Source organism: Oncorhynchus mykiss, chromosome 9 (genome assembly GCF_057628025.1).
Source record: "Oncorhynchus mykiss isolate SJ-2025 chromosome 9, ASM5762802v1, whole genome shotgun sequence".
NCBI lineage: Eukaryota > Metazoa > Chordata > Actinopteri > Salmoniformes > Salmonidae > Oncorhynchus > Oncorhynchus mykiss.
Genome location: NC_143030.1, coordinates 29,549,772 through 29,563,536, shown reverse-complemented (window position 1 = coordinate 29,563,536; position 13,765 = coordinate 29,549,772). Strand labels below are relative to the sequence as shown.

The 13,765-nt window shown below is 45.5% G+C and overlaps 1 protein-coding gene across 13 annotated transcripts in view; it reads left to right on the top strand.

Moving 5' to 3' along the window:
- nrxn2b (neurexin 2b) overlaps positions 1–13,765 on the top strand; it is a 1,005,166-nt gene that overhangs the window by 455,957 nt on the left and 535,444 nt on the right. For all 13 annotated transcript variants that reach the window (XM_090183934.1, XM_036987703.2, XM_036987702.2 and 10 more), the window contains 3 exons: positions 3,625–3,786; positions 11,089–11,527; positions 12,968–13,351. In XM_090183934.1, coding sequence (XP_090040060.1) covers positions 3,625–3,786; positions 11,089–11,527; positions 12,968–13,351 — 985 coding nt within the window. The remainder of the gene's footprint in view (positions 1–3,624; positions 3,787–11,088; positions 11,528–12,967; positions 13,352–13,765) is intronic.

Below are 13,765 nucleotides of genomic sequence, written 5' to 3'. Positions count from 1 at the left end.
TCAAATAAAACCAAAAAGCTTGAAGTCAAATGTGTTATACAGTTTAGGCAGACATTGCGGGGCTGTGGTTTCTCCAGTTTCCTCAGCCTACTGTCTGGTTCATGGGCATCTGAGGTAACTAGGGACTTTGAACCAGCGGCGAGCTGTGATGTTATCATCTCCATTTAGTCTCAGGCTAGTGAAGGATGACGGCCAGTGGAAGATGACGCAACCACCAGCAACATCATTCCAGACAATACTATTCAGTGGGGCTGAAGACTGAGGCCATACCTACTAGAGTGCTGTAGCGTAGCACTCCCAATACCCTCTAGACATTCCCTAGACGTAATATCTGATTATTAGCCATGGTGCTAGTTTTGGTCATTGGACATTTGATTATTTAATTCCATGGAAAGCGTAATATTGTTCAGACTTTGGCAAAAGCCAGATCACGTGATTCAAATCATTCTCTTTCGCCTGGACAAATGGAGATAACCAAATTTGAACAATTACCAGCATAATAAGTGTAGGTAAATTGCCAGGATGGTGACACTTAGTTGAATGGAGACTACAGTGAAACTACTTATTGTTACTATTTCTTGCATTGATGTGTGTCAATGGGGGATCTGAGAGGCTCGGAAATACTCAAGGGCAGGCAGAACGGAGGGAGGTAGGGAGAGAAAGAGAGAGAGAGAGAGAGAGAGAGAGGGATGTGGCCCCCAAAAAACAGTGCTAATCTCCCATTTCCCCTCTTTCAGCGGGAATCCTCACAGGTGGCTGGCAGCTGGCTGACACTCCCTCCATTAATGGCCCGCTAATGATGTTAACTACTGGACCCAGTGCCAGGCTAGCGTAGCGCTGCACCGCTAACCACCACACAGCTAAACACACAAGGCCCACTGCCAACTGTGACTTAACTGCTGCAGTTGGTTTCTTATTCTGTCACGGAAAGGGGTTCAAGTAGAGTTCCGTGGATTGCCCCCGATTTGATGGACTCTAGCCGCCAAGAAGAGGTTGTGTTATGAGTGAGTGGATCGAGAACCACAAAGCAATGGATCCCCGGTTTCTGATTAGCGTGTGTTGCGATCACTTGTACTTGGAGTCACTTGGGCCAGCCGTGGCTGCTTCTCGAAAGACTTATAGTCGCTAGATGCGGTAACGTTGACCTTCCTCCCTCCCCCTTCGGTCTCTCCCCCCACCCCCCACAGGACCCCTCCGCCTCCAGAGAAGTGGCCCTCAGGCAAACATATCGACAGCCCTGCCCCCCCCCCCAGGATGACCAGGGATGTGCCCACCTCCGCCTCCACCACCACCTCTTCCACGTCTCCTATAAGCACAACCTAAACTGGCCTCTATCTATTTTCCTCAAGTAGTGACAGCAGACATAAAAATGGGTTGCCCTGTTTTGAGGGAAGTACGTCAAAAAACGAAAACAGTCACACACACACACAAAAAAAGGAATAGCAGAGTGCTTAGCTGGGGACGAGACCTTTGGAGTGCAGTTGTTGTCAGGGTTGTTTTCAGGACCTCAAAAGACCAAGGTACCATGGTTACGGCACTGTTTTCACTTTTGACTCAGGCATATTTGTATAGGTCTTTTATGAGGTCTTGCTGAAATTAGAATGAATGTTCATAGAGTTTTAGCTTTGTTGGTATTCACAGTTTGGTACTCAACTAGTCTGTTGTTGACTGTGATTAGGGAATCTTTTTATTATAAAGCAGTCAATCGTCAGTTGCCAAGGTTGATTCATGTATACGAAGCAGTTTCAAGTATTTGACAGGTGAATGAATCAATGCTGAAGAAATCTTTTGACCAACAATGTTCTACAGAACACAATGTACTGTGAGTTGGTAGAAAATGGAGGACGTTTGTAACTATCAACAGAACAGATTTCAATAGATAATCAAAATACAGGTACAGTATTAAGAGAAAATAATTGCCTGTTTTCTACCCCCTCCAAACAGCCCAAATATCACTAGATTGGATAATAGTAAGGCCCACACTACCCATATAGCGAATATGAACTATTTGCACTGTGGAATGTAATGTTATTCACAGTAACCCAGAGCATGGTTGTTGATTTGTGTGTGGTACAGTGTGTGGGCCAACAGATGTCATATTAAAGATTGGAGAGGATCGTAGCGACCCTAGCCAGGACTATTAGTATAATTACAATATAAATTGGTGTTGGACTGTAAAATCCAATCCAAATGAAGTCACTTGGCAAGACACTGCTCTGTTTCCATACAATCCACGGGCAAACACTGTCACAATGTTCTCTGATCACAAAACGGAAATGATCAGAGAAGACTTTGATCGTCAACATTACTCCCTGGTTAGATTAAAACTCAATTATAAAGAGCACATCTAATATACCCCTGGTACACAAAACATTAGCAAAAATGACAGACTGGCCAGGTGAACCCAAGTGAAAACTATGATCCCTTACTGATGCCACTTGTTAAATCCACTTCAGTGTCGATGGAGGGGAGAAGACCGGTTAAAGAGGGATTTTTAAGCCTTGAGACAATTGAGACATGGATTGTGTATGTGTGCCGTTCAGAGGGTGAATGGGAAAGACAAAAGACTGAAGTCCCTTTGAACAGGTATGGTAGTATACTCCGTGTATAAGTCCGTTACAAGACAAATTGGTTCTTTTTTTATATATTCGCACTGCATAGGAACTTCAATTGGACAGATTTCATATCTGATTTTCTTTCCCACCCTGAGTAAGTCAGAGGCCTGGTATTACATGATAAAGAGTCCCCCTCTCATCTCAACTCTGCTATAATCAAATTAAGGTCAACTCGGTGACTCTGCACTGAAGTATACTCTAGTGTCTCTGCAATACTAATGAATAGACCCAGGACTTAACATTCTGTAGAGAGAGGGAATGAATATGTCTTTGCGCCTGGCACCTTTCTGGCAAAAGCTGACAATCTTCCTCCAGAGGGCTTGAGGAAGCCTTTAAAAACAGACGGTTGATGCCTTTTACATTCCATGAAAGGAAAACAAAGGCTTTTTTCTCAGTTGGTGCTATCTCCCCTCCATCAGACTCCTGGCGGTGTACATTTGATTCCGTCTGTCAGTTTCCGCTCCGTCAGTGATCAAAGATGCCGCTCGCTCCCGTAACCTCGCACAAAAAACACGACTTTTGGTATTTAAATATTAAAATAAAGTTATTTTCATCCCCCGACTCTCTTGATTGAGGTTCTGTTCGACTGGAACACAGACTGAATAGTCAAGCATTGAGGTTTGTCAGTTGTTTGACTCTGCAAGGTCATATTGTCAGTTGTCTAGTTTGTTAAGTGGTCAAATAATATGCAATTCATACTTCCACGAAGTAGTCTTACCCTTGAGACCTTATTAGAGAGTGAAAACAGCATCGTCCCAGTGGTTAACCCTAGCAACTGCACTCGTGAGCGACTCCCCTCTGAGCTGCGCCCACACGACCAATCGTTAACGAGTAACGCCACACCGTAGGGGACAGCCCCGCCTACCGCCAGTGTTTAATCCAACTTCTTCCTTTCCTTTCCCCTCCTCCACTCCTCTACTCTTTCTCTCTCTTTTTTGTTGTTGTTGTCTCGCTCCATCTGTCTATCCCTCTCTACCTACCTGTCTCTGTTGGGCCGTGCCCGTACCAGGTGACTATATCAGTGGATGGTATTCTGACCACTACTGGTTATACCCAGGAGGACTATACCATGTTGGGCTCAGATGACTTCTTCTACATTGGGGGGAGTCCCAATACTGCAGACCTGCCCGGATCACCCGTCAGCAACAACTTCATGGGCTGCCTTAAAGATGTGAGTGTCTCTGGTTCAGTACTGGCATCACGGGGGGAATCACACACACACACACACGCCCCAGGAGTCTGCTGAAGGGAGGACGGCTCATAATAGTCCTTCCGTCACCAGTAAGGTAACCACCGGCTGCCTATGATGCACACACACACACACACGCACACACACACACACACACACACACACACACACACACACACACACACACTCAGACACTCATACTTGCTCGCGTACACAAACAGTCTACACAGATGTCATTTCTCTGCGTGTGAACCAGTGTGTGTGTGTGTGTGTGTGTGTGTGTGTGAGAGAGAGTAGGAGGTGTCAGACAGGCGTGTAGAGGCATCATACATTCCCTATGAACAGGCTGGATATTCTCTCAGAGACACTAAATGATTATTCTAACTCTAAGAGGATGTAAAATGATAAGTCACCATAGTTGGTATGAAATAGTTTTTCTCACCAATAAGGCTCCAAGCCACAACTTAACAAGATGAGAAAAGGACCACTCCATTTCAAACATTATACTCTGGTATGCCTAATGGCTTATATAGGAAGGACTGGGAATAAGGCTCCAATTCATTTCCTCATAAAGGTTCTCTGATTTGAATAAGTGATTACTTTTTCATCGGTTTTAATGAATCATATAGTAATCACATCTCTAACTTAATTATGCTCTTACAATTACGTTTTCATTATTTTGGTTGCTGTAAGAAAAATTCCCTCTTGGACTCATCCTCCCAAGGCATTTCTAGTCTGTCTCCTGAAGATGAGGATCAGGGCCGTTTCTAGCTTTTTGGGGGCCCTAAGCGAGATTTGGTTGTGGGCCCCCCACCCCACATCGCAGACCCCAAAAAATATTGGCTCCCCTCTTGACGACGTGAAGAACATTTTATTTGTAAAGCAAATGTTCTGCAATTCTACACATTTTCCCATGGGTTTTAAAACACATTTCACATTTTACTCATTGTGACATGTGGAAGAGAGAGAACTGCCTTTTTAAAGCACATTTTCTGCAATTCTACACATTTGCCATGGGGTTGAGAGAAACATGTGCAGTTTTAAAGCAAAGATCCTGCAATTCTACATATTTTGCCATGGCTTATGCCATGTTCATATGATACTGTATGTGTGAGAGTGACTAACAAAATCAATTGGGGCCCCCTAGAGGTCAGGGCCCCTGGGCACGTGCCTTGCCACTGATGATGCACTACCCAATTTAGAATTGCACGTTGTGTATTCTACTATCCTAACTAACAGTAAGTTTAGACCCCGACTCACCTTCCAAAGTTGCTTATGCCCGGAAAACGTCACTGATGAAGACGATGATACAATCAATTCCCAAACAGAGAGAGAGAGAGAAACAGAGGGCGAGAAGGAGGGAGGGGAGGAGGAAGAGGAAGAGGAAGAGGTTGACATGACTTGGATAAGTGAAATCCGCCAGTAATTGTCAAAGTATTAAGGGAGGAAGGAAGACTAAGAGCAAGAGAAAGGGTGACACTGTATGAGCAGATGGGGAAGGGGGAGCAGACACAGCGAAAGGACTAGAGAAGACAGATGTCCAGTCAAGAAAGAATGAAGCCTGCAAGTGTCTGCAATATATAAGTATATACAATATATAATCAGCTGTGAAAATGGGAAGAGAGGGTGACAAGTAAGAGTGAGAAGACTGTGTAGAAGAGAATGGGGGGGGGCAGACATTAGAGAGAGAAGAGCAAGTGAAGAGTGGGTTAAGGGAAAGAGAGAGAGAGGGAGACTCAGTGAGCATAGCCTTGCTATTGAGAGAGGCCGCCGTAGGCAGAGCCGGCCACTCTTGCATTGTGTTGGCTGTGTGCTTAGTGTCGTTGTCCTGTTGGAAGGTCAACCTTTGCCCCAGTCTGCGGTCCTGAGCACTCTGCAACAGGTTTTCATCAATGATATCTCTGCCGCTGAAAAACATCCTGACAGCATGATGCTGCCACCACCCTGCTTCATTGTAGGGATGGTGCCAGGTTTCCTCCAAACATGATTTTTGGCATTCAGGCCAAAAAGTTCAATCTTGGTTTCATCAGACCAGAGAATCTTGTTTCTTATGGTCTGAGATTCTTTGTGGGCCTTTTTGCAAACTCCAAGCAGGCTGTCATGTGCCTTTTAATGAGGAGTGGCTTCCATCTGGCCACTCTACCATAAAGACCTGATTGGTGGAGTGCTGCAGAGACAGCTGTCCTTCTGGAAGGTTATCCCATCTCAACAGAGGAACTCTTGGTCACCTCCCTGACCAAGGGCCTTCTCCCCCGATTGTTCAGTTTGGCCGGGCGGCTAGGTCTAGGAAGAGTCTTGGTGGTCCCAAGCTTCTTCCATTTAAGATTGATGGAGGCCACTGTGTTCTTGGGGACCTTCAATGCTGCAGAAATGTTTTGGTACCCTTCTCCAGATCTGAGCCTCGACACAATCCTGTCCCGCAGCTCTACGGACAATTCCTTCGACCTCATGGCTTGGTTTTTGCTCTGACATGCACTGTCAACTGTGGGACCTTTATATAGACAGGTGTGTGTCTTTCCAAATCATGTCCAATCAATTGAATTTACCACAGGTGGACTCCAATCAAGTTGTAGAAACATCTCAAGGATGATCAATGGAAACAGGATGCACCTGAGCTTAATTTCGAGTCTCATAGCAAAGGGTCAGAATACTAAAATAAATAAGGTATTTCTGTTTTTTATTTTTAATAAATTTGCTAACTTTTCTGAAAACCTGTTTTCGCTTTGTCATTATGGGGTATTGTGTGTAGATTGTGCCTTTATAAAACATGTATTGAGTTCTGTCCTTGAGCTGTTCTTGTATATTAATGTTCTGTATTATGTCATGTTTTATGTGGACCACACGAAGAGTAGCTGTTGCAACAGCTAATGGGGATCCTAATCTATGTTTATTTACCTATTTGCACATTGTTATAACAAACACAGAGTGTGAGAGAGTGAGAGAGAGAGAGAGAGAGAGAGAGAGAGAGAGAGAGAGAGAGAGAGAGAGAGAGAGAGAGAGAGAGAGAGAGAGAGAGAGAGAGAGAGAGAGAGACAGACAGAGAGAGACAGAGAGACAGAGAGACAGAGAACACCGCTGGTGAATCCAGATTGTGATGGTGACAATGTTGAATGTTCCATCTCTTTTTAGGTCAGGCAAAGAGAGGGGCTGACTGCACTGTACGGGAAAGAGCTGTTTAGTTCCATAAGAAATGCTGCCTATGTACAACACAATCCTTCCAAGTGTTTGAGTAATGTGCTGGAAACACAAGAACAAAAAAAAAAAAACACAAGAGCAGTATCCAGGCACATTGTCTCTAGTGGTATTTGAAAGTTGGATTATTGATGAAAAGCAGACTCTTGGGGACTGTTTCATCCTCTTGGTCAGTAGCGTGGGCAGATTTCAGAGTCTTGTGTCAGGGCTGTGGCCGTGATTTCAAGCTCCCAGTGGAGCTTGAAACGCCTTTGATACGCCTGGCCAGGAGCCTCCAGGAGCGAGAAATCCATTGAATGGGAGCAGAGAGTGGGGATGGAGTGAGTCAAAAGACAGAAAAAGGAGAGTGGGAGCCACAGAGGATCTCGAGTCTTTTAGAGATACACTTAGTTGTTTTATTGTTCCTAGATTACGCTGTGAAGTTACACCTTTATTTCACTGGGCAAGTCTTTTATGGGCACATGTTGTTCACTCTTTCCCCCCCAATATTACCATCTGCTTCTACATGTCACCTTGTTATCACCCTCTTTCACACCCTCCCAACCCTCTCTCTTCCCTCTCTCTCTTTCTCCAGGCATTTGTGTAATTAAGTCTATGCCAGTGTTGCTGGGACACCAGCTTTGACATCCAAATTAAAAATGGATTTCTTCGACTGATTCCCAAACTAGCAGAATTCACCCCCCCCCCCCCCTCCTCCCTCCCTCTCTCCCCACCTCCCCATTCCCACTATATCTCTCTGCAGCTCCATGTGAGCCTCACCTTGGTTGGATGATAGGATCTCCCGAACTCTCTTCTCTCGCCCGCCCTCATTTGACACATTTTACTCAGGCACCTCAGCGTGCAGCCTACCCAATTCACATCTTTTCCACAATGGGAAATTAGTCAGGTGTGTGTGATGATTGATTGTGTGTGTGAGTGTGTGTGTGTTCATGCATGGGTGTGTGCCTCTAAGCTTGCGTGGCGAGTATTTGGGTCTGTTTGTGTGAGTTGGCTTGTGAGTAACAGAGAAACATTTGCAGGAATTGGTGTTTACAAGTCTGTTTTGTTTGCTGCTCTTGCTCTCTGTTCTCCTCCTGACCTGAGAAGTGAAAACAGTAGATGAAGTAGCTGTTGAATACTGTTGAAGTATTGCACCTGTATGTCAATTACAAATAGTGTCAACAAAATAATTATTCCTTTTAAAAACGATGCCCCTCTGAAACAGGTCTGTTTTCCTGAAGAAAGTAACATTCACACCTGCAACAACCCCCCAACAAACAAACCCACAAGAGAATTATATACAATTATGGCCAACAACAACCTCCATTTGCTCTCTCTCTCACACACACACACACACACACACACACACACACACACACACACACACACACACACAGTGAAAGTGATTATGTCTGGGCCAGCCTGGCTGCTCGCTGGATTGCAGCGCTGCTTAGGCTGTCCGAGTTTCTCAATGACAAAACAAATCAATCCAGTCCCCCTGAAGGAGACGAATGGCACAGCGCTCGTGCTAGCCGTGAGAACAGTGAAAAGCATAAGCCGATACACGCCGATACACATCGGTTCAGACAGACATTTTGACGGGGTCGCGCCTCCAAAGTTATTCCTCCAGAAAATGTCCCTGTGCCTTTTGGCAAAAGTTGTTAAGTAACATCAGAATAGTGACAGAACTGCTTGTCTTATTACAGGGACTTAGCGATAATGTTTAGACGAATACAGGAGGCTGTCTTACCTTTAAACTCTCTGAAGTTCACCTAAAGTTTGACTGCCGCTCATGTACTTACTGTCCTGTAATGTTGTCAACATACAGCGCATTCGGAAAGTATTCAGACCCCTTGACTTTTTCAAAAAAAAATTTGCTACGTTACAGCCTTCTTCAAAAATGGATTTTAAAAAAGCCTCATCAGTCTACACACAATACCCCATAATGACAATGAAAAAATGTGTTTTATAAATTAAACATTTAAAAAAAAACAGAAATACCTTATTTACTTAAGTATTTAGACCCTTTGCTATGAGACTTGAAATTGAGCTCAGGTGCATCCTGTTCCTCCAGGATCGATCATCCTTGAGCTGTTTCTACTTGATTGTAGTCCAGCTGTGGTAAATTCAATTGATTGGACATGATTTAGAAAGACACACACCTGTCTATATAAAGGTCCCACAGTTGACAGTGCATGTCAGAGCAAAAAACCAAGCCATGAGGTCGAAGGACTTCCCTCTGGCATCGCAGATATCACAATACCAGCAATTAACCCATTCCTTTTGTGAGGGACTGCAGCATCTTGTCCTCCTCCTCACCCACTTTCTCCTCTCCCTCTCTCTTTCTCACCCCCCCCTCCCTCACTCTCCATCTAACACCATGAGTTGAGTCCACTCACTGTGGCTGGTTTGTCGACTGCCAAAGAAGAGTTAGCACGGCTTATTAGCGCCGCTAATCCGTCTCTAATGACGAGATTGGGAGGTCCACAGAGCAGAAGCTGTTGCTGCACCTCAGGAGTTTAGCTACCAGAGTTCAGACCTGTGTTCAAGTAGTATTTGTTTGTTTATCAAATACTTTGGCTGGGTTTGCTTAAGCTATGTCTGGTGCAATGCAATCAATAGAATAATCCCGGAAGTGAAAACCCTGCCAGGCTCGTTGAAACGCTCAATGAGTTAGCCAAGCCTGCAGTCACGATGGAAAATAGGAAAATATGGCAGCGTTACAAGTGGAGCTATGGAGGAAAGAGGAAGCAGAGAAGTTTGCATCTTTTGCAAAACCGCTTGTATTAAATGTTGAAATGAGAGAAGTGAGTTGAGGCATTCCCCAGTTCTCATGTTTAAAGCCATTTCAGTAAACCGTGAGATTTCAGCTGGTCCATTTTTGTTGCGGGCTTTGCAGTACCTCGGCACTAACTTGAGAGGAAAAAATGAAACGGGATGTGCTGGGAATGGCAATCTACCCTAAAATAACTACTTTCAGGGCTGGTGTCTGCGTCCCTGCATATCTGCACACTTCTGTTTGTGAGTGCGTGTGCTCGCCGGGCAAAGAACCAACTTTGCTTCTGTGTTCTCACCCTCCGTCTAAAAGTGGCGTTCTCACACACTTCGGTGGTTTCACAGTGTGCCACCTTTCCAGGGCGGCTAACACCATTCCTCCGATGACAGCCGTCATGGTAGTGTATGGACCTGTCAGATAAAGCTGCAGGAAAAGACAGCTTAAAACCTGTTAACTATCCAGAGTTTTTAGCACCGAATATGTATATATATATATATATTTATATATATATATATATATATATATATATATATATATATTATGAATGCGCATACAAGAGTGCAGACATTTTTTTTTTTTTTAGCTTTAAGTCTGACAGGAACATTTGTATTAGTCTGTAGGAGTCTACTACATTATTCCCTTCTTTCTTCCCTTCATCCTGCGCCTTGATATCACCCAGAGTGTCGTTGTGAATAATTGAGTTTACTAAACTGTGAATCCCACACTCACACAAACAAACGCTGCGCTTCTTCTAAAGTCCACGGTTAGTCATTTGAAAATTATAGTCACTCTGTAGCATAATTGGATATTGAGACGCTAAATTCAATGTGAAGGGAGTTTTGAATAGCAAGGAAGTGTAAACGGAACACATTGTGTTTCAGAGAAATCCAAAGAAGGCTCCACGGCATCGGTATTCAAAGGAGCAGCTTGTCGTATATATTCATTTTATTCACATTCAAAGTGCCTGACGCATTTGTCTATGTCCAAACCTATCAATATACAAAGTAGACAGCTAGCCTTTGCATGCATCATTTCTCTTTCCCAAACTCAAGTGGTGTCTATGATTGTTAAAACAGCCTATAGAATGTGAACATTAACCTAAACATTGACTTAGACATTAGCTCATTAGCTTATACCCTGATGAAGACAGCTTGTCTGTCGAAACGTTGGACATAAATAGTTCTGCACCTGAGCTCCTAGAGTGTGTGACTCTCCTTTATTTTTTTTTAAGTGTCTATGATTGCCAACACGGCCCACAGAATGTGAACATGAACCTAAACATTAGCTGACCGTACTAAAATCCAAATGCCTCTATCGCCTTCCCCCTTTCCCTGTAGGTGGTGTACAAGAATAACGACTTCAAGCTAGAACTCTCCCGGCTGGCCATCGAGCGGGACCCGAAGATCAGCCTGAACGGAGACCTCGTCTTCCGCTGTGAGGACGTGGCCGCCCTGGACCCCGTCACCTTTGAGTCCCCCGAGTCCTTCATCGCCCTGCCCAAGTGGAACACCAAGAAAACAGGCTCCATCTCCTTCGACTTCCGCACCACAGAACCCAGCGGCCTGCTGCTGTTCAGCCACGGGCGCCCCCAGGGTCCTAAAGAGCAGAAGCCGGGTCGAGACATGAAGTCAGACTATTTTGCTATGGAGCTGCTGGACGGGTTCCTATACCTACTCATGGACATGGGGTCGGGGAGTATCAAGCTGAAGACCAGTAATAAGAAGGTGAACGACGGGGAGTGGTGCCATGTGGACTTCCAGAGGGAAGGGAGGAAAGGTGAACATATGAACATGAAGCAGTGTGACAATACCTACCTAATGTTATGGTTCTGAAGAAGTCTAATGTACACACTTGTAGACTATTGCATATATAGAGAGCTGTGTATATTCTACACGGAAGGTGCTGAGGGGAGAACGACTGGCTGGAATGGAATGGTGTCAAACACATAGAAACCATGTTTGACATTTTTGATGCCATTCCATTCATTCTGTTCCAGCCATTATAGGGGAGCCCGTCCTTCCCAATTAAGGTGGCACCAGCCTCCTGTGCTTCTGAAGTACTTTATTTCTTTGGAGTACACGTGTACAGGCTTTGAATATTCATTTTCCTTCATCTACCTTTTCTAATGATGATCTTCCTGTCCTTCAGCCCTGCCTAAAAGCCTTCTCCTACACACCTCTCCACCCCCTCCTCCCGCCTCTCTCTGTCCTGTCATACCCATTTCTTCTCATACCGTCCCCTGAGGGGTCTGCATGATGCATGCATGCTTTCACGTAGGCACTTATGGTTTTGTGTGTGTGTGTGTGTGTGCGCGTTTGCATGCGCACATGCGTGTGTTGCGCTACTATAGGGAGTCTCTCTGAGCACACTCCTGCCCCTCCTGTAATTGCGTTTTAATAGACAATTAAGAGTGAGTCGTAAATCATAGCCGGGCGCCACGAGAAGAACCTGGGTCTCATCCACTCTCGTCTATGCTGCATTTTGCTGGGTTGTTCCCCCTCAACTCAACCGATTATAGCCACAACACAAACACACAAGACCATACAAAAGCACTTTCATTCAACATCCACTCAACCACAGACGCACACACACACACACACACACACACGCACACGCACACACAATCCCATGCGCTCAATCACACTTGCCCGCAAACACAAGAGTACCAACATGTAAACACACTTACTAAAACACATTATCTCGCCTAATGCTTCAATTACATTCACACATACCACAGGTGCCCGGTGGTGCCGTAATAGGGGCGGACGGGCTCATAGTAATGTTTGGAATGGAATTAATGGAATGGTATTGAACACATTAAACACATGGTTTAGAGGTGTTTGATGCCATGCCATTCACTCCATTCCAGCCATTATTATGAGCCATCCTCCCCTCAGCAGCCTCCTGTGACACACACATGCAGTACACAGTCAGGGAGGGGGAGGAACTGATTACATGTAGTCAGTTGCATGGAATCTGATTACAACAAAAAACTGTAATCGGTTGCGTTACCAGCAAAAATATTGTAGTCGGATTACCGATTCATTTTGAAAAACTTTATGATTACTTCTTGGATTACTTTCCATTTCAGAAAGGATGTTTGCGGAAAAAATACAGTACGGCACCTTTCTGTTTCCTCGGTGGCATTCAATTGAGAACTGGTACTCACGTGACATGACGTGTGTATAACCCTCCTCTCTCCGCCTCCACTCCCAGGCTCCATCTCGGTGAACAGCCGCAGCATCCCCTTCAACTCCAACGAGGGCAGTGAGATCCTGGACCTGGACAGCGACATGTTCCTGGGGGGTCTCCCCGAGACCCGCTCTGACCTGGTGCTGCCCCCTGAGGTCTGGACCGCCTTGCTCAACTACGGCTACGTGGGCTGCGTCCGCGACCTCTTCATCGACGGCAAGAGCCGCGACGTGCGCCGCCTGGCCGAGATCCAGAGCTCCCCGGGCGTCAGCAGCTTCTGCACCCGCGAGCTTCAGAAGAGGTGCAGCAGCACCCCCTGTGGGAACGGAGGCCTGTGTAAAGAGGGATGGAACCGCTACATCTGCGACTGCACCGGCACCGGCTACCTGGGCAGCAACTGTGAACTCGGTGAGGAGAAACAGGGAGACTGGAGGAGTGGAGGAGTGGGAAACAAGTGGTGGTCAAACAGGATGAGGACATTTGGGTAGCAGGCTGGTGAGATTAAGTCAGGTTTGGTTTTATGCTCACAAGTGTTATTATAGCCAGCGAGTTAAACCTAATCATAACAGACTTTAGATAGTACGAGTACATGGACTTCATCCTGTGCTGCTCTGAAGCCTCAACCAGCTGCAGTGTGGTAAAAGGACATTTGAAGGAGCAATGCACTCGAGGATGGGTGGCTTTTGGGAAGCTAGCTGACTGAACTGCTGGGAGGTTGGGCGAGGTTTGGGGAGCTCGGTTGAGCGACGATGCTTACTGTCACCATCTGGGCTTGTCACACATCCAGGTGGTGCAAGGCTGCTCTCTCTCTCTGTCTGTCTG